This window comes from Oncorhynchus clarkii, chromosome 27 (genome assembly GCF_045791955.1).
Source record: "Oncorhynchus clarkii lewisi isolate Uvic-CL-2024 chromosome 27, UVic_Ocla_1.0, whole genome shotgun sequence".
NCBI classification, from domain to species: domain Eukaryota; kingdom Metazoa; phylum Chordata; class Actinopteri; order Salmoniformes; family Salmonidae; genus Oncorhynchus; species Oncorhynchus clarkii.
Genome location: NC_092173.1, coordinates 4,652,320 through 4,672,609, shown reverse-complemented (window position 1 = coordinate 4,672,609; position 20,290 = coordinate 4,652,320). Strand labels below are relative to the sequence as shown.

Genomic DNA, 20,290 nt, shown 5'->3' with positions numbered 1-20,290 from the left:
CCCGACTGAGTCCCCCCCCCCCATTTTTTATTGGTCCGCGAGCCGCCAGTTGTCCCTCCCTGCCCTACAGAATAGAGAGAATCTAGACATTGGATTGGGGTTAGCTCAGTTTCTAGTTTATGACTCTGACATTACGACTCACCAGTGTTGCAATCACCAAGAAAAATGAACAGAACAGAAAAAGGCAGGACTAATGATATTTAGTCTTTCACCACACATTGTAATGGGGAAATGTAATATGACTAAAGTTCGTATATATTTGAAATTGATCAACACAATGTTTAGGACGTTTTGAGTTTCTGTAATGTACCATTTCCAGTGTTCTGTTTGTGACACTCAAGGTGTGGATTGATGGTCGCTAGACTTGATGCTAAAATGTTATGGATTATTCTCATATCTGTTGATAGTGATTGACACCAGACTGGAGGTACAAGGACACACTCATTTTCCACTGTTGATGACATTTTGTGAACACTGTGATTCTATGGCAGATGACAAAGTCACTGCCTTTTTTGATGACTTCCTACAAGCCTCTCAGGCTGGTGTTTGAGAAATGGATCAACTGTGTGTTGCAATGTGACCTGCTAACCTGGGTCCCACAATAGACAAGAGGCTTGAGTTTTTCCACATGTGGATTTGAATAGTCTCTATGCATGATCTATGCATCATGCCAATGCAATAAACTGACTCATAATCATGCAGTCTGACTATAATATCCAGACAGAACGAGAGCAGCATGACAGTAGAAACTCCTTCCTGTCAAGTCAGGAAGGAGTGCTTAGGCACAGGAAATTAGATGGGAAGATAATGGAAAGATTGCATATGTTTTTATATTTGTTTATTTAGTAAATATTTTCTTAACTTTATTTTCTTAAAACTGCATTGTTGGTTAAGGGCTTGTAAAGTAAGTGTTTCACAGTAAGGTCTACCTACACCTGTTGTATTTGGTGCATGTGACAAATACAGTTAGATTTGATTTGATAAGGATGATGACAACACTGTGCTGCGTTGACACACCCCTTACGGATAGGGATGTTAGGTCACATACAATGTCCTTTTAGGGAAACTGGTCAATCCATATAGCTGCGCATGGAGGAAATTGCAGAGATTACTGATGGTAAGATACATTTAGCAACCAAGCAGACACCACAGAACAACCTACCTAGTATGGTCATACAAAAAGATTAATGATGAACACATTAACAAGTTAGCCTAATGTAACAGGTTGAAGGTTGCAGCCGCTACGCCACCTTTTTAACAAGGTGAGGTCCTCGGATAAATACTAAATACTACTAAACATGAACAAAACACAGGTTCTTCGCATCAGGGGTGGGGCATGGAAATGATAAGACATATTGCAATAGAAAGCTTTTTTTGTTCTGTAGTAGCAAGAATGCTCTCAATATCCCCATTAATAATCAACAAGCAATAATCGCAGCGCTCTGCGCTACCGCTTGAGCAATAACTTTTGCAATAGTTAGATTCAATATCAGATTTCAACAACAATTAGAAAAGAGCATAGTTGAGGAAGGCGTTCTCAGGACGACGGAGAGCGGATCTGGAGGGATATGGGGACTCACGGCGCAAGAGCACTTACACCGGATATGGATTAGGCCACACTTGTCCCCACTCTTGTCCTCCAAGAGCACACAAACCTGTAGCTGGTAGACAGGTCAGCTGAATTCTTCTTTATTTAAATTGGCGGATCGCAACCAACTGAAAGGTGCATATACCGACACCTACTGAACTGGGGTGTGAGGCCGGTCACAAGCCCCCCTATTCATCTATTTCTCTTATCTAGCCATGTGTTTCTGCCACAGGAGGTTGGTGGCACCTTAATTGGGGAGGATGGGCTCGTGGTAATGGCTGGAGCGGAGTAGGTGGAATGGTATCAAATACAGAAAACACATGGTTTCCATGTGTTGGATGCCATTCCATTCGCTCCGTTCCAGCCATTATTATGAGCCGTCCTGCCCTTAGCAACCGCTACTGGTTTCCGCCTAATGTTCTGGAGTGTGAATTCACTACACTTTGTGACACAAAAAGGGAAAGGAAAAGGTATGGTAAAAAGTGAAGAAAAATTGCACTACCAACTAACCCTACACCCATTAAAACCTCATCACTATTCGGCCCTATCTGATCCTTCACCAGGCCTAGCAGCCTTGGAGGACGGGACACTATCGTTCAACACACATTGTAACTCTTCTTCAGTAAAATCTCCTACACCCAAGTCTTCTCTGCAGCTGCCACCACAATATCTATTTTCTGCCATTTATGTTCCATTTCTACGGTACAGTTGATAACCATGGCTATGAACGCTAACAAACCAACCTTACTGAAGAACATGTTATTCCTATCACTCTCTACTGGTCTTAGCGAACACACAGGGAGCCTCATAGAATCCCTCACCCATCTCCTTTAACTACTTTCTTCACTGCCTCAGCATATGACACCTTCTGTAATACTCTGATAATGGCCACATCAACCTGCTTTTCTCTCACCAAACACTCCTGATGTCCAGCACCATTGGTTAACACACACAACTTATTCAATTGATACTACACATTTCTTTTGTCTCATGCCCTCTTGCACACTTCTCACATCTAGAAATCTCCCTCTTACACACTGCTACAACAGGACCATAAGCGTGGCACCTAAAACACCATAATGGGTTCAGTACAAAAGCTCTCATGGGATAACTGACACATCCTAACTTGACCTTGTCGGGTAGACTCTGCATCAAAACTCAGCAGGACAGACAGTCTTCTCTGTTTTACCACGCTCTCCACCAGGTCTGCATCACACCAAGCGGCGGGCATCACAGACACCGGGAATCTTACATTTCAGTTGATCTTCCTTAACACTTAACGCCACCCCAGTTATCCCTCCTTTCAACTGCGCCCTGCTCCGAAGAGAAAAGCAAGTCACAGTTTTTGTCCCGAGGCATGTGATGTGGAGCACCCGCTCCCTCTGGAGTGAATAAATGCAAAGAATCACCGCGAGTCCACTTTGAGTTACTTTCACCGAGTCAACAGTCCCCAACCTCTTCATCACCCAACCTGATACCACATACGGATCAGATTTTCCAAAAATCTCACTCCGACTGTGCCAGAATCATCTTTATCATCATTGGGATGAGGCTCGAACTCTGGTCTTCACCGCACCTGCCATCTGCTGGTAATTCCTCCTCGCTCTCGCCGGGTTAAACTTTTGCGCTACCGAGTATGTTCTTTTGTACTAGACACCAATCTTCCCCACCACACCGCTTCTCTCTACCCTGAGATATTTTCCTTCTTCCTCTCTTTCCAATAATGTCCATATCTCCATGCTCTTTAAACTCCTTCACCTGCTGTAGTAGCAAACTGTTCAAATGTTTCTTGTATGTTGCATTTGCCGCCATGTCGCATAAACTCAAAACGCTTTAACTCCGGGCATTTATACACAAAATACCGCCCCACACTCACAGGCAGCACCTGGAACTAATTGCAATTAAGTGACGCATGTCACACTAAGATATACACACTATGATGATCACAGTAAATGTTATTAGATACATATAGGCTACAGAAATTGAAACACATGAAATCCATGGTCAAATAGTATACTGATGATTAGAGAGCCAAAGTTTAGATTTGATGTTATCACCCCTGATATCAATAAGATGTCAAATGGGTTATAAAGCACCACAAAAAACAACTACTTCTCCAAAGAGTATCAGATTTGTCTCCATAAACTGAAATGAAAACTTACCATCAGTCAGGTGTCTGCCAAATAACCTGTTGTTTATCCTTTTTTGTTAGGCTGGGAAGAAGAGTCTTAGTGAGATATCTATCTGTATCTGGGTGTGGAGGGGATGTGAATGCAGCTTATCGGTTTGATGTGTGTGTGTGTTCAACTGATAGAGGAAGAACATGTCAAAATACTTGCTCACTGAGCATGAAGTGTTTTAAGTTGCTTTTCTTGTTCTTCCTCTTCTATGGTATTATGGTGGTCCGCAAACATACGTTAGAGGTGCATGCCGTCACTGTACAGGGTAGTGTACGAGATTTTAGACGACACTAATATTGATTCCAAATAATTAACAAAAGACAAAGAAACAAAATCAATGTACTTCTTTAGTCAGGTTAAAATGTCAACTCTGATCCACACAGGCTATGGGACCTGAGAAGGAAGAGCATTTTCGGACAGTATTCCTTGCAATGTACTGGAGACCCAATAACTTTTCAGCAGCAGATACAATTATGGCCAGTTTCGTGGACTTCTTGTTCAGTTGGGCGGTACAATTAATCACATGCGCAATAAACGCCACAAAATCCACCTTCTTTACGATCAGCATATCAGCTTCCCTCAACTGTTTGAACGACACTCTGAATCTCCAAAGGCTGCAGGGTCTCCACTGCCATATCTTCAGCTCCACTCGCTCCTTCAACTATTTAACGTGCCTCCATGTAGGAGACCTGTTGTACAGCCCTGATCCTTGCCACTTTAAACTCCTTTACCCTAACCGGGCACTCCGGGGAATTGGGAATGTGATTTCCAGCACAATTGCAACACCGTACTGCCAAGTAGTGAACATTAAATTCTCTGGCAACAGCTCTGGTGGACATTCCTGCAGTCAGCATACTTTGGACATCTGTGGCATTGTGTTGTGTGACAAAAACAGGTGCACCTGGGTAATGAGCATGCTGTTTAATCAGCTTCTTGACATGCCACACCTGTCAGGTCCACGGATGATCAAGGCAAGGGGGAAATGCTCACTAACAGGGATGTAAACACATTTGTGCCCACAATCTGTGAGAAATAAGCATTTCGCGCGTACGGAGAATTTCTGGGATCTTTTATTTCAGCTCAGGAAACATGGGACCAACACTTTACATATTGCTTTTATATTTTTGTTCAGTGTACAGTACCAGTCAAAAGTTTGGAACACCTACTCATTCAAGGGTTTTTCTTTATTTGTACTATTTTCTTCATTGTAGAATCATAGTGAAGAAATCAAAACTATGAAATAACACAGATGGAATCATGTAGTGACCAAATAATTGGTAAACAAATCTAAATATATTTTATATTTCAGATTCTTCAAAGTAGCCACCCTTTGCCTTGATGACAGCTTTGCACAATCTTGGAATTCTCTCAACCAGCTTCATGAGGTAGTCACCTGGAATGCATTTCAATTAACAGGTGTGCCTTGATAAAAGCTAATTTGTGGAATTTCTTTCCTTCTTAATGCATTTGAGCCAATCAGTTGTGCTGTGACAAGGTAGGGATGGTATACAGAAGATAGCCCTATTTGGTAAATGGCCACGCCCATATTATGGTAAGAACAGCTCAAATAAGCAAAGAGAAACAACAGTCCATAATTACTTTAAGACATGAAGGTGAGTCAATCCGGAAAAGTTCAAGAACTTTGAAAGTGTATTCAAGTGCAGTCGCAAAAACCATCAAGCGCTATGATGAAACTGGCTCTCATGAGGACTCCCACAGGAAAAGAAGACCCAGAGTTACCTCTGCTGCAGAGGATAAGTTCATTAGAGTTACCAGCCTCAGAAATTGCTATCCAAATAAATGCTTCACAGAGTTCAAGTAACAGACATGTCAACATCAACTGTTCAGAGGAGACTGTGTGAATCAGGCCTTCATGGTCGAAATGCTGCAAAGAAACCCCTACACCAATACACCAATAAGAAGAGACTTGCTTAGTCCGGTGGAAATCTGTCCCTTGGTCTGTGTCCAAATTCGAGATTTTTAGTTCCAACTGCTGTGTCTTTGTGAGATACAGAGTAGGTGAACGGATGATCTCCGCATGTGTGGTTCCCACCTTGAAGCATGGAGGAGGTGTGATGGTGTGGGGGTGCTTTGCTGGTGACACTGATTTATATAGAATATAAGGCACACTTAACCAGCGTGTAAATGGAGTTTAACCGGTTCCGTCCACCAACAAAATGTGACTTTTAAAAGCAGGACTAACCAAAGGTCAAATACATTTAAGGAACCGGGAACACTAACATTAAAAAAGGTACGAAAAAATACCCCAATATGTTAATAGGACAGACGAGAAGTGATGGAAATGGAGAGAAACTTATCTGAATGCAGTATCTTTTTAAATTTTATAGGTGTTGATTAACAGTTGTCGGTCATGCTCTGGCATCGTTCCCAATGAAAGAATCCGCAACATCGGAATCTCGGCGCACATCGTCTCGGGGGAAGACCACACTCACCGAGCGCGTCCTTTTCTACACGGGCAGGATAGCAGAGATCCACGAGGTGAGTTAATCATGATCTGGCTCTGATTTATTGAAGTAGCTAGTTGAAGTGTGTGTGTGTTTTTTAGAGGGAGGCAGACAGACAAACTATTATGTTTGGTCCTCTAACTCTACAGGTCAAGGGAAAAGATGGAGTCGGAGCCACCATGGACTCGATGGAGCTGGAGTTGCAGAGAGGCATCACCATCCAGTCAGCTGGGATTACAACATCAACATCCCAGGTATGGAGGTACCTGGCAGAACGATGTGTTAGTGGCAACACAGATCTTATGACCAGGTTCCCTTTTTGACAGATATACCATAAGTCACAGTAACAGATCAATGCCAGTGTACCCAACAGCTGTTAGGATGTATTTTTGCTTTTAACTTTAACCCCAGTTTGCTGCTCTGTCCTGTCCAGGCCATGTGGACTTCACCATCGAGGTGGAGCGAGCCCTGCGTGTTTTGAACGGGGCAATCCTGGTCCTATGTGCGGTTGGAGGGGTCCAGTGGCAGACCCTGACCGTGAACAGACAGATGAAACGCTACAACGTTCCCTTCCTCACCTTCATCAACAAGCTGGACCGCATGGGAGGCAACCCCAGCCACGCCCTGCAGGCCATGAGGTCAGCAGATATACAGATACTGTGGAGTAGACAAGACGAGTCTGGTTTTCCATTAGCTCCGTGTTACGACTCCTCTGTTCCCACTTTCAGGACCAAGCTGAACCAAAATGCAGCCTTTGTGAACATCCCCATCAGTCTGGGGGGGAGGGGGGGATGCGAAGGACATCATAGACCTCCTATAGGAGCGTAGCATGTACTTCAAGGGCCCATTCGGGTAAGAGAATGGAGATTATGATCGTGGCAGGGATTTAGAGAAGACTTACATTACTATCTCATATCTGATATATTTTAAAATATGGAAACCCTTTACTGGAAAAAAAAAATACATTCCGTCCTCTGTGCTTCCTGCAAACAGAATATCCGGTTGGATGAGATCCCGGCGGAGTTCCGTGTGGAGGCTGCAGACAGGAGACGGTGGAGTGTGTGGCTAACGCTGACGTGACCCTGGGCGAGATGTTTCTGGAAGAGAGGATCCCCACTGTGCCAGAACTTAAGGTGTGTGTGACTGTTCATTGTGTTTTGGGATATCGCAACACATGATGTCATTTTACACCTCAGTCATCTTTCCTGCTATGACCTCCAAACGCTGCCCCCCAGGGCCCTGACCTCTCCCGTCTCTCCTCCCACAGGCAGCCATACGCAGGGCCACAGTGCAGCGCCTCTTCAGCCCCGTGCTGGTGGGAACTGCCCTGAAGAACAAGGGGGTTCAGCCTCTATTGAATGCAGTGCTGGATTATCTGCCCAACCCCACATAGGTCAACAACTATACCCTCTTCAACGATGAGTCTGACCTCTGTGCCTAGACAGTGAACACTATTCAATATGACACAGCCGTCTTTGAATTAATTGATATGCCAAAATCAAGACAGTATGGGCTCAGGGACAAACTTTGAAAAATGCCAGTGGCCGATCTCACCACTGTCCTTGTGTTGTTTCCTTTGTGTCAGTGACAGCACTAAGATCCTGATGGATCCCACCAGAGATGCCTCAAAGCCCTTTGTTGGCCTGGCCTTCAAACTGGAAGTGAGCACATCACAGCACACAAACACTATGTAGCTAGCAAACCATCTTCTCTTCAAGTAATCTGGCACATTTACTGTGTAAACTTTTTTGAGTGATAAACTGTATAGGGATTGTAGACGGATCTCTCCCCCTGACTCTGTTCTAGGCAGGTCGGTTTGGTCAGCTGACGTGCGTGCGTGTGCACCAGGGCTGTCTGAAGAAGACGGAGTACATCGTCCATACATACACAGGCAAGAAGGTCCACGTGCAGAGGCTAGTGCGTCTCCATGCCGACCAGATGGAGGTGAGAACCAGGAAGTGAATGTAAACCAGAAGTAAATGGAGTAAACTGACAGTTTCTGTACTATGAAGCCCAATGACCCTGATTCCCCAACCTGACGTACCCTAGTGATAAAGTTGTTTAATCATGAGATGTTATCTATACATTTGTTTAACTGAAACAATCTTAATTTTGTGTCATAAATTGTGTACCCCCCCTCCTCTCTGGTTGGTCAGGATGTGGAGGTGTAGTATGTAGGGGACATCTGTGCCCTATTTGGGATCAACTGTGCCAGCGGAGACACCTTCACCTCCCGGACCAGCGCCAACCTCTCCATGGTACATCCCTATGGCCATTGTCCAAACTAGATAAACAACCAGTCAGCACTCACTAACATGTATTTAAACATGCAATCTGTTGTGCACTGCCTGTGTGTGCATAATGTTATGACTTTGAGCTTCATTCAACACGTTTCTCCCACAGGAGTCCATCCACATACCAGAGGCTGTCATCTCCATGTCTATGAAGCCGTCCAACAAGGCCCTCTCACATTCGATGTAGTATAAGGAGTCAAAATGACCACACTAAGGCTCGATACTATTTCAGTAGAGTACGAATACGACCTTGTATGACCTCATCCTCCCTCTTCCTGTGGATCAGAATGACACGGATAAGTTCTCTAAAGGCATCAACCGCTTCACCAGAGAAGACCAGGGTCAGGGTCCACTTTGACACAGAAAGAAAGGAGACTATCATCTCTGGTACGGGAGAGCTGCACCTGGAGATCGACTCACAGGTACTAGTCTAATGCTCCACTCTCCGGCGATCTGAAGATCCTTCTGTCCGCAACGTTTGCGTTTTGGCTTCATCTTATTTTTTTTCTTCCACAGTGTCCTAAGTTGTCCTGAAGGATAATAGAATGCATTACGAGTTCCACACATCTCGAACCTTCAATGGCATTTCGGTGCGGTAAATCAAGCTGACCTTACTTTCTCTCACTGTATAACTGCCCCTGTGCGATGGGAAAGCCCAAGGTAGCCTTCAGGGAGAGCGTGACCAGTGCGGAACCGTAAGTACCACTCGTAACACACGGCAAACAAATGTCCAAATGAGCCACTCTCAGAAGCATTACATTGTGTACAGCGACGGCTTTATTGACGAAGCAAAGAGGGCCAATGGAGTATATTAACAACAAGTTGAAACACATTGTTATAGCTTACCAAGAGTCTTACAAGCTGACCAGTAAAAGCAGTGCATTCGGCATATAGCTGCAGTAAGGCCATTGACGTGTGCCCTCTCACCTCCTCTGAAGCAGTAGTGGTGAAGGTAAACATAATTACTGAAGCCAAGACAAGTGTGAAGTGTAAAGCTCAGCTTTTCAAAGCAGGTAGAAAGTGGCTTTTTTACCCTTCATCCGAGTCCTAAGAAAGAGATGTGCTGTACTCTTCCCTGCAGTACTTGAGTAAGGCTCTGGAGTGTTTTTCCCGTGTATCTCAGTTGGTGGTGTTTGGAGGAGCCTCGCAGTGGTGGCACTTTGGCTGCAGCTCAGTCTGCAGGACTTGAACTCCCTGTTCTGGGGACCAGGTGACTAGCAGCTTCCAGTGGATGATCTCCTGCGCGTAACCACACACATACAACGAATGCACCTTTTGTATTAACAAACATGACGTCTGAGTTCTGTTAAGACCGACGGCAGAACGTTTTAGTTACCTGGGAAATCATTTCGTGCAGCAGGACATGGTAGTTGAACCTCAGCTGGTCCTTCTCAGTCTCCTGTTGAGGGACAGACAGAACCAGGGAACCAAGTGTGTGAGAAGGACGGTTGGAAAGGAATGGGTGGGGGGTTAAGTGTCCATTTGGAATTTGGGCAGATATCTCCATGGTTACACTGAGGTTCTTCTCAAGACTACATCAGACGCATGCCTGATCATACCATGCCCGGATAGGTGTTTAACATATCAGCTAACCATATATGATATAGCAATCTGATGCCCGACTGCACAGTAACGTACGGTCGAACCGACCTCTTGGCTGCTCACCAGCTGTGTGAAGTTGGCCACCTGGGCCATGTTGTAAAGCGTGCTCTCATTGGACTCCCTCAGCATGATGAAACTGGAGGCCACGCCCCCCAGTTGCCAGAAGGGCTTCATGCTGTGCTCCAAGTGACCGTAGCTGTCTGTCAAAGAAACCACAAACGTCACAGTCAGAAGAGAGATGGGGGGGGTCAGTTGTGTGTGTTTGTGGCTCTATATCTACCTGGTATATTGCTTCCTGACACTAGGTTATTGCTGGCTCTGTGTTGCTGGTAGAAGGCCTCTTCCTGAGCCGTGGTGTTGCTTTGATGCAGTCCCTCACAGGAGGCCTGGACCTGGGGAGCACTCTGCCCCTCTGCCCCTGGAAAGAAGAGCTCCGCAGAGCACTGCCCCGAAACCTTTTATAGGGAGAGGAAAGGGTGAGGTAATTGAGGAGAATGTGAGAATATGAAAGGAGAGTTGGGGAAAGGAATGATGTTGCGGCATGTTTAGGGGGAAGATATGGGAGAGGGGGGGGGGGGGGAAGTTGATCTAACACAGGTGTTTATCACCATGGCAGTGTAGACAAGGTTACTTAACACACCGTGTATTTATTCACACGCCTGTTCTGTGCAATAGTGTGTCACTGAGAATGTGAATCGGATCTTACGTTACTGATCATCTCCTGCATGGTAAGCTCCAGTTGATACTTCCTCCCCATCTCTGCCACATCCTGACAGCCGGGGAGAGAGAGAGCAGAAATTAACCACTTAAGACAAAATGAAAGCAAACAGAATTATGTTCCATAAAGCCGTCGCCCCCTCAAGTGGGGCGGCAGGTAGCCTAGTGGTTAGAGCGTTGGACTAATAACCGAAAGGTTAGAAGATCGAACCGACAAGGTAAAAATCTGTCATCCTGCACCTGAACAAGGCAGTTAACCTCACTGTTCCTAGGTCGTCATTGAAAATAAGAACATGTTCTTAACTGACTTGCCTAGTTACAAAATGTAAAAGAAAAATAAATAAAAATCCCCCACTGTATGCGGTATTGAGAATTGACTTTTTATGCGCACAAACCTCCCGTATCCATCCCCTTCAAGGATCCTGCCTTGCCTTGCAATATTAACTGCCCCTTGCCCAACACACTCCCCAAGGTATGCTGATCCTTCACCTCCACTCCTACCTCTGCGCTGCCGCTGTGTACTGTGCTGAGAAAGATCCACCTGTAGGGTGAGCCGTAGTGGGTGTTCAGGTAGTGTTGGACCACCGTGGCTGCCCGGCGGGCAGGGTAGTGACTCGGGTTCAGCACGCCAGTCGCCATCACTTCCTCCACCACCTCGCTTTCCCCCTAATCCGCACCGGAGAGAAGGGGAATGAGAGCAAAGAGGGTGGGTGAGGACAGGTAGGGAGAGTCAGTCTGCCACGATGGGACTTTGACCTCTGTGTGTGCTGGTGCAGAGAGTCGTGTCCTGCCCTAGTTCTAGATAAGGAGAAAGAGGGAGAATACAGAGAACTATAGTGAGTAAGGGGAGGGTAGAAGTGTCAGAGAGTGCCTGGAAAGGCTGTAACTCCCTGCCCGTTGAGGCTGTTGCGGTTAGACAGCTGGAGAAACAGCCACATGCAGGGGGAGAATTTCCTGCTTCCTCCCAAGCCAATAATTCAGTTAGTAACGCCCTTTAAAAGAGACAGGCCACACATTTCCCTTCTCCTCACTAACATAAAAGCATGGCAAATGACCATACAGCTACTTTGTTTGTCTATGTTAATGTGAGTTGATCGTTTTGGCAACTATGGCAGTTCTTTACCTACCAATGCTTTAATGAAAATCCTCTAAATTAGTTACTGATTTTGGCTATGTGCTTGTCTCTGCAGGTTTGACTTCACCCATTAGAAGCAGTCTGGTGGTTCTGGGCAGTACGGTAAAGTGATAGGAGTTCTTGAACCTCTGGACCAAGAAAACTACACAAAAGTAGAGTTTGAAGACCAGACTGTTGGAACCAACATCCCCAAACAGTTTGTGCCGGCTGTTGAGAAGTTGTGCATGCCTGGCTGTAGTCTGAATCACATAGGCCCTCCAGTAAGTGTAATTAGGATTGTAAAAATCCTGTATCTTATTCAGATAGAAATTCTAGTAGACCTCTAATCTCATACACCAAGAGTGGGCAAACTTTTTGACTTGAGGGCCACATCGGGATTGAAAAATTCAAGAGGGCCACATTTTATTTTGACCGATTTATTGTCAAAAATCTATTTGTGGGCTACAGAAAGGGCATTCATTTGAATATATAGGTCCATTATAATTTCTAGTTTATTTACTCAAACCTCCCGTGGGCCCGATAGAAAGGGCCTGCGGGTCGTAGTTTGCCCACCACTGTCACCCTTTCTCCATCACATCCCTTCTCTCCTGCAGGGATTCAGAGATGCCTATGAGAAAGGCCCTCTGACTGGTCACAAGATCTCAGGCGTCAAGTTCCTATTGGAAGACGGAGCGCATCACATGGTGGACTCGAATGAGATCGCTCTTAAACAAGGTGGGTGTCAACTAACCAGAATACTATGTTCTCGCATATTTTTCCCTCTATACCTTTTCCATGCTTCTCAGCTTTTTGACAAACCTACTGAATGTCTCCTCTCTCCTTCCATCCATGTCCCCCTCTTGGTAGCCATGGAGAAGGCCAACGTTGCCGTGCTGGAGCCAATCATGTCAGTAGAAATTGTGGCGCCCGATGAGTTCCAAGGGACAGTCATCGCCGGGGTCAACCGTCGCCATGGCGTCATCAGTGGGCAGGATGGGGCGGAGGGCTACTTTACTTTGTATGCTGATGTGAGTGCAGCTCTGCCCTACTCATACTTCCTATGCCCTTTTCTTTCTGCTAAGACAGGATAGGTTAAACGTCTGTCCAGTCACTGTGTATTTGATGGTCAATCGCCATTTCCTCTCCCCAGATTCCACTGAATGACATGTTTGGTTACGCCACAGAGCTCCAGTCCTGTAAGGCGCTGGACCCTCTAGTCGGATGTCAAGACGTCAATTAGTCCAAAAATGTCCAAGATATCAAGCCATGCACTTTCAGTGATATTGAATTGAGTTTGTATTTGCTAATTTTTTCTGTTAATTTATTTGGACTAAAGTTATTGCTCAGTCTATGATCCTTTCTGGAGAACTGATGTGGGGTGTGTCCAGGGGAAAGGAGAGTACACCATGGAGTATAGCAGATACCAGCCATGTCTGCCTGGCACTCAGGAGGAGCTCATCAACAGGACAGCTGCCTGCCAAGAAGGTGAAGTGGAAGAACTGAGGCTGGACAACACACACAATCAATGAATTGTAAACACATTACAGAGGGTTTGAATGGAGCTGAAGGTTGGGACCAATAACAATATAACTCATGTAAAACATACGGTGTGCATAAAACATATATAGGTTAAGAACTTTTGTGAAAGACCACAGTTTGAAAGAAATGGCAAATAAAAATCTAACCGGATGGACATCAGAAATAGATGGGAGAGGTTGAGGGTAGAGGAAGGACAGGAGTAAAATCAAACTAAATAGAACTATTGTAAAAATAGACTGTGTCCATAAAATGTATATAGTATGTATAAGCTGGAAGTAGAAGCCTAAGCGTTGTTGTTTACTCCAATTAGGATAGGGGTGGTAGGGTTAGAAAGTAATGAAGGAAAAAAACAGCATTCTGCAGCGATACGCCATCCCATCTGGTTTGCGCTTAGTGGGACTATCATTTGTTTTTCAACAGGACAATGACCCAACACACCTCCAGGCAGTGTAAGGGCTATTTGACCAAGAAGGAGAGTGATGGAGTGCTGCATCAGATCCACCTGATCCACCTGGCCTCCACAATCACCCGACCTCAACCCAATTGAGATGGTTTGGGATGAGTTGGACCACAGAGTAAACGAAAAGCAGCCTTCAAGTGCTCAGCATATGGGGGAACTCCTTCAAGACTGGTGGAGAAGCATTCCAGGTGAAGCTGGTTGAGAGAATGCTTAGTGTGTGCAAAGCAGTCATCAAGGCAAAGGGTGGCTTACTTTAAATGATCTGATAAACAAATACATGTATTTGTTTAACACTTTTTTTGGTTACTACATGATTCCATGTGTTATTTCATAGTTTTGTCTTCACTATTCACTATCTACAATGTAGAAAATAGTAAAAATAAAGAGAAACCATTGAATGAGTAGGTGTGTCCATACTTTTGACTGGTATGTATGTGTGTGTGTATAAAGAAAATGGGGAATTGGAAATGATGCAGACAATTACATTGATGAAAGCTACAATCTATCTGCAGTATTAAAGCTCATCTACCCCCTTAAAAAAAATAACATTACAGTACTGCAATGGAATGCTTGACAGATGCACACAAACCTACACAGTGCTCAATCAACTGTAAACATACTCTGCCTCGCCAAGGGCTCCTGAGTGGCGCAGCGGTCTAAGGCATCACTACAGACCCTGGTTCGATTCCAGGCTGTATCACAACCCGGCCACGATTGGGAGTCCAATAGGGCGGCGCACAATTGGCCCAGCGTCATCCGGTTTAGGGTTTGGCCATCATCGTAAATAAGAATTTGTTCTTAACTTGCCTACTTAAATAAACGTGAAATTAAAATAAGGTGGATTTATTATATCGTATGTGCATTCAAAATGCTACAAATGATCAGAGATGACCAAGTGAATTCCCTTGATTCACCCCCTTGTTTCCCCCCCCACTGTCCTAAAGTATTTATTATGACTATTTCCATTCAGCATTTGCTCTCCAGCAAACTGCCTTGTCCCACAGCCTAGCAGTTTTTATGAAGACTTGAGGCAAGTTCAAAGTTTGGACTTCAACTTGGGCATGTATATTAACTGGTTTTGTACTATGTACAGCATATGTTGTAATGATGATTAAATAAGATTGACCTAATACTACAATTTCACCAGGGTGTCATTGTTCCTTCATTTACTTAGCAGATGGTTATGTGGTTGATTGAGGTGTTCATTTTAGGTTGCCTGAATTTGATCTAATCCGGATTCGACTGGAAAGCACAACTCGGGTTGTGAAATACTATCCAATGTGCATCACAGCAAGAAGCTGGACAAAGTTAAGTCAAACCAGTATTTTCAAGCAAAACAAACTGGAGACTCATTCTCCATGTTATGTAGGCCTATACAGCAAGTCTCCCGAGTCTATGCTGATGTGCTTCCTCTCGGAATAGAGGATTCTAGGGGTTTGTAGCTCACTCACCTCTGTAGTGGTCTGTATGTCCTCTCCCAGAGGAACACTGTTTGGGTGTTGATCGAACCCCACTGTTGGTCCTGACCCAGTTCTGACCGTCATGGTCGGGTTCCCGTGGACCACGGTCAGAACAACCAGAAGGATAAGCAGCGTCCAGCCCATACTCCACACTAAGATCTGAGAACAGAAAACTAATGCCAAAGAGGATTGCGTAGTCCTAAGGAAGGCAAGCTGAGTGTAAATAGGCATCCAATTCAGGGTTACGTAAGAGAGGGTGGGAGTGAGAGAAAACTGACACTGTCCAGCGCCGCTGCCTGTTCTGTTTTCTTGGCATTTATCTAAACAAACTGCACTTCTGGTCTCATCTAGGCCTACACATGTAACACTGAGTAGAGCAGTCCCCCAGAAAAGTGATTTATTTAAAAAGGAGTGCAGTCAAACGTGATATTTCGCACTATTAGGTCTCAATAACAATATGAAATTGTGAAAATGATAATGCCCTTTTAATGCGAAAGCTTTTTAAAGAAAAGGGGCCTCATTTATTAATATAGCATAGAAACCACTCTAAAACACTACTTAAACGGAATTTCCAATGTTCGCACGGATAGAAAAAGTGTGATTTATCAAACAATTCTACGAGCGTCATAAGCACGCCAGTAGGAGATAACCATTGATACATACAAATTCTTCTCAGCCTCAGTGCTCATGCACGACCTTGGCTGTTTGTATTTCATATATACACAACGCCATACCATGGCATACAAAGGCGCAAACAAAAAAAGCTACGAAAAAAGACAAAGAGATGCTAGTGTCAGAGATATCTACAAAGAGAGGACCATTAGGACAACTTAAGTTGCTTTAGCAATGGCAAATATAGTTAACATGAGTAGGCAACATGGCAAATTTACTTAAAATGATTAGGCAACACTCACCAATAAGCCACCTGTTGCGCGTTCCACCTAGCCTTTTATGTTCACATAATTGATTTCGTTTTGGGATGGTGATATTATGACAATATGGATGCCTTGTATTGCCCCATTCGTATTTGGGAACCCCGCTTGACTTCAACCTGTTGTGCGATGGTGTATGCGTCACTGTTTTGCTGATGACTGCATCTAAAACATTGGCTCATCCAGGGCTGTGAGATGCCGATTAGCAAACTCGCTTTGAAAAACACCCGAGGGTGGGTAGCATTTGGATATGCACCAGAATGGTATGTGTTTGGCTTTTTAAGGCTTACAAAAAAATCCAATAACATTGGTGTTAAGATGTGCGTGAATAGCTCACGTCAGAGAGTTAGATAAACTGCAAACGTAATCATTTAGTCAGGTAATGAGATACTAATCAGTCACTCATAATGCACCTGTTTATCCTAGATAGGTGCCCCACTAGCGCCATCTCTGGGTTGACATTATGCCCATTATCTAAACATCTTCCTTTTCATATAGAATTCTCGAGCACCTCATACCATTTTAATACCACATTGAAAATACCTATTTACATCAACACCCTTTTCCTTTCTTTTCCCCCCCACCTACTCAATACCCTAATCAACAAATTGGATGCAGTCTATCACAGTGCCATCCGTTTTGTCACCAAAGCCACATTTACTACCCACCACTGCGACCTGTACGCTCTCGTTGGCTGGCCCTCGCTTCATACTCGTCGCCAAACCCACTGGCTCTAGGTCATCTATAAGACCCTGCTAGGTAAAGTCCCCCCTTTGAAACTGGAAACACATATCTCCCTCACTAACTTTAAGCACCAGCTGTCAAGAGCAGCTCACAGATTACTGCACCTGTACATAGCCCATCTATAATTTAGCCCAAACAACTACCTCTTTCCCTACTGTATTTATATATTTACTTTGCTCCTTTGCACCCCATTATTTCTATCTCTACTTTGCACATTCTTCCACTGCAAATCTACCATTCCAGTGTTTTACTTTGCTATATTGTATTTACTTCGCCACCATGGCCTTTTTTTGCCTTTACCTCCCTTATCTCACCTCACTTGCTCACATTGTATATAGACTTATTTTTCTACTGTATTATTGACTTTATGTTTGTTTTACTCCATGTGTAACTCTGTGTTGTTGTGTGTCGAACTGCTTTGCTTTATCTTGGCCAGGTCGCAATTGTAAATGAGAACTTGTTCTAAACCTGCCTACCTGGTTAATAAATAAAGGTGAAATTAAAAATAAAAATAAATCTCTTAAGAGTCTTATGTTAGCCCTTGTCCTGGTGTGGCGCACTGGTACGTTGGGCACCTCTTGGATCCTCAGGGCTTCTCCTGGCACCTCTGGGAGCCTCTGGGCCTCTCCTTCCTCTTCCACATCCTCCTGAAATTGTGGAGGCACGGTCGGCAGAGATAACTGACCTGGTGGGGTCTTCCCCGTCTCCTCATGTGTCCTGCCCACACAGTCCAGAGGATATTCTTCCCATGGTTCCTTCGATACTTTCGGCCTTTTACTTCCACTTCACATGACCTTGTGCTGATGTGCCAAGAATCCATGTGACATACTTGGCTTGAGGTGCCAGAAGCACTCTGACAGCTTGGCCTTGTTTAATTACAGGCAGATTTTTTTGCATTATCGTCATGGTAATGTTTTGACTTGTCCTGACATGCAAGTTGGTGTGCCTGAACCTCCCTAATGACCTTTGGTGCGAAGAGCTTGGCAGTTTTTGGCAACAGAGACAGTCAGCGCTGTACAGGACTGCTGCCCTCTGTGGGAGTGTTTATACACGGCAAAATGGCTTTCCACACATCTGTGCCTTCCTGCATAGTCTTTGTGATGAGAGTCTTTGCTGTTTCACTGCTGACTCGGCCTAACCATTACTCTGACTGTGGTAGGGTGACGAGGTCACATGATGGATGGGCATTTGCAAAAGAAAAAGCAATGTTTTGACTTGACTGAACTGGGGCTCATTATCCGAGTCAAGACTTTGCTTTTTTTTCAAAAGCCTGGGAGTTCCATCATGTGACCTCTTCACCCTATCACAGTCAGAGTAATGGTTAGGCGAGTCAGCAGTGAAAATAGCAGACTCTCATTCATTATCCATAACTACACCACCGTCAGGTATGCCATATCTGCTAAACTTCTGTTTACAACAGTTGATGATGCAAGTGGCTGTTGTGTCAATCATTTTCTCCACCTCCTAAAAATCTGAATAGTAGTCCACTATAATCTGAAAAGGAACGTTCAATAAAATGTTGTAAGGCTACCCATCACATTCCCAATGTGTCAGAAGCTTACATACACTTTTCTCCCCAATTGGTACTTACAGTCTTGTCCCGTCGCTGCAACTCCGGTACAGACTCGGGAGAGGTGAAGGTCGAGACCCATGCGTCCTCCGAAACACGACCCTACCAAGCCGCACTGCTTCTTCCAGAAGCCAGCCGCACCAATGTGTCGGAGGAAACACTGTACAACTGGCAACCGTGTCAGCGTGCATGCGCCCGGCCCGCCAGAGGAATCACTAGAGCACGATGGGACAAGGACATCCCGGCCGGTGAAAACCTCTCCTAACCCAGACAACGCTGGGCCAATTGTGCGCCACCTCATTGGTCTCCCGGTCGCGGCCGGCTACGACACAGCCCGGGATCGAACCCGGGTCTGTAGTGACGCCTCAAGCACTGCAATGCAGTGCTGCGCCACTGGGGAGGCCCCGAAAAGGAACGACTATGAACAGAACCATTCCCACTTTAGACCAAGGACATGTTGATACTGTTGATGTCGGAAGTTTACATACACCTTAGCCGAATACATTTAAACTCAGTTTTTCACAGTTGCTAATATCTAATCTTAGTAAAAATTCCCTCTCTTAGGTCAGTTAGGATCACCAGTTTATTTTAAGAATGTGAGATGTCAGAATAATAGTAGAGAGAACGATTTATTTCAGATTTAATTTCTTTCATCACATTCCCAATGTGTCAGAAGTTTACATACACTCAGTTAGTATTTGGTAGCATTGCCTTTAAATTGTTTAACGTTTTGGGTAGCCTTCCACAAGCTTCCCACAATAAGTTGGGTGAATATTGGCCCATTCCTCCTGATAGAGCTGGTGTAACTGAGTCAGGTTTGTAGGCCTCCTTGCTCGCACACGCTTTTTCAGTTCTGCCCTCAAATTTTCTATAGGATTGAGATCAGGGCTTTGTGATGGCCACTCCAATACCTTGACTTTGTTGTCCTTAAGCCATTTTGCCACAACTTTGGAAGTATGCTTGGGGTCATTGTCCATTTGGAAGACCCATTTGCGACCAAGCTTTAACTTCCTGACTGATGTCTTGAGATGTTGCTTCAATATATCTACATAATTTTCCTGCCTCATGATACCATCTATTTTGTGAAGTGCACCAGTCCCTCCTGCAGCAAAGCATCCCCACAACATGATGCTGCCACCACCGTGCTTCACGGTTGGGATGGTGTTCTTCAGCTTGCAAGCATCCCACTTTTTCCTCCAAACATAACGATGGTCATTATGGCCAAACAGTTCTATTTTTGTTTCATCAGACCAGGGGACATTTCTCCAAAATGTATGATCTTTGTCCCCATGTGCAGTTGCAAAACACAGTCTGGCTTTTTTATGGCGGTTTTGGAGCAGTGGCTTTTTCCTTGCTGAGCGGCCTTTCAGGTTATGTCGATATAGGACTCGTTTTACTGTGGATATAGATACTTTTGTACCTGTTTCCTCCAGCATCTTCACAAGGTCCTTTGCTGTTGTTCTGGGATTGATTTGCACTTTTCGCACCAAAGTACATTCATCTCTATGAGACAGAACGTGTCTCCTTCCTGAGCGGTATGATGGCTGCGTAGTCCCATGGTGTTAATACTTGCGTACTATTGTTTGTACAGATGAACGTGATACATTCAGGCGTTTGGAAACTGC

General features: G+C 44.7%; 1 protein-coding gene and 1 pseudogene across 2 annotated transcripts; one reads left to right on the top strand and one right to left on the bottom strand.

Moving 5' to 3' along the window:
- Window positions 1–5,945: 5,945 nt before the first annotated feature.
- LOC139385461 (elongation factor G, mitochondrial-like) lies at window positions 5,946–13,463 on the top strand (annotated as a pseudogene).
- Window positions 9,287–15,739, bottom strand: LOC139385463 (latexin-like). Of its 2 annotated transcripts, none has more exons than XM_071130518.1 (7): window positions 15,411–15,739; window positions 11,348–11,512; window positions 10,836–10,898; window positions 10,410–10,584; window positions 10,193–10,329; window positions 9,864–9,926; window positions 9,287–9,766 (listed from the first exon to the last, which is right to left on the bottom strand). In XM_071130518.1, the coding sequence occupies exons 1-7, from the start codon at window positions 15,648–15,650 to the stop codon at window positions 9,647–9,649; spliced, it is 963 nt and encodes a 320-aa protein (XP_070986619.1). In that variant the 5' UTR covers window positions 15,651–15,739; the 3' UTR covers window positions 9,287–9,646. The 2 variants fall into 2 exon arrangements, with proteins under 2 accessions (XP_070986619.1, XP_070986618.1); XM_071130517.1 differs by having other exon boundaries at window positions 10,178–10,329; window positions 15,411–15,679.
- Between the last annotated feature and the right edge of the window lie 4,551 nt (window positions 15,740–20,290).

Bases quoted from the DNA above. Each gene is read 5' to 3' on its own strand.
- LOC139385463 (XM_071130517.1), bottom strand. From the start codon at position 15,650: ATGCCTATTTACACTCAGCTTGCCTTCCTTAGGACTACGCAATCCTCT. The intron at 10,899-11,347 runs GTAGGAGTGGAG...CCCGGCTGTCAG, and splicing joins TACACAGCGGCAGCGCAGAG to GATGTGGCAGAGATGGGGAG. The intron at 9,767-9,863 runs GTAACTAAAACG...GGTTACGCGCAG, and splicing joins TGCACGAAATGATTTCCCAG to GAGATCATCCACTGGAAGCT.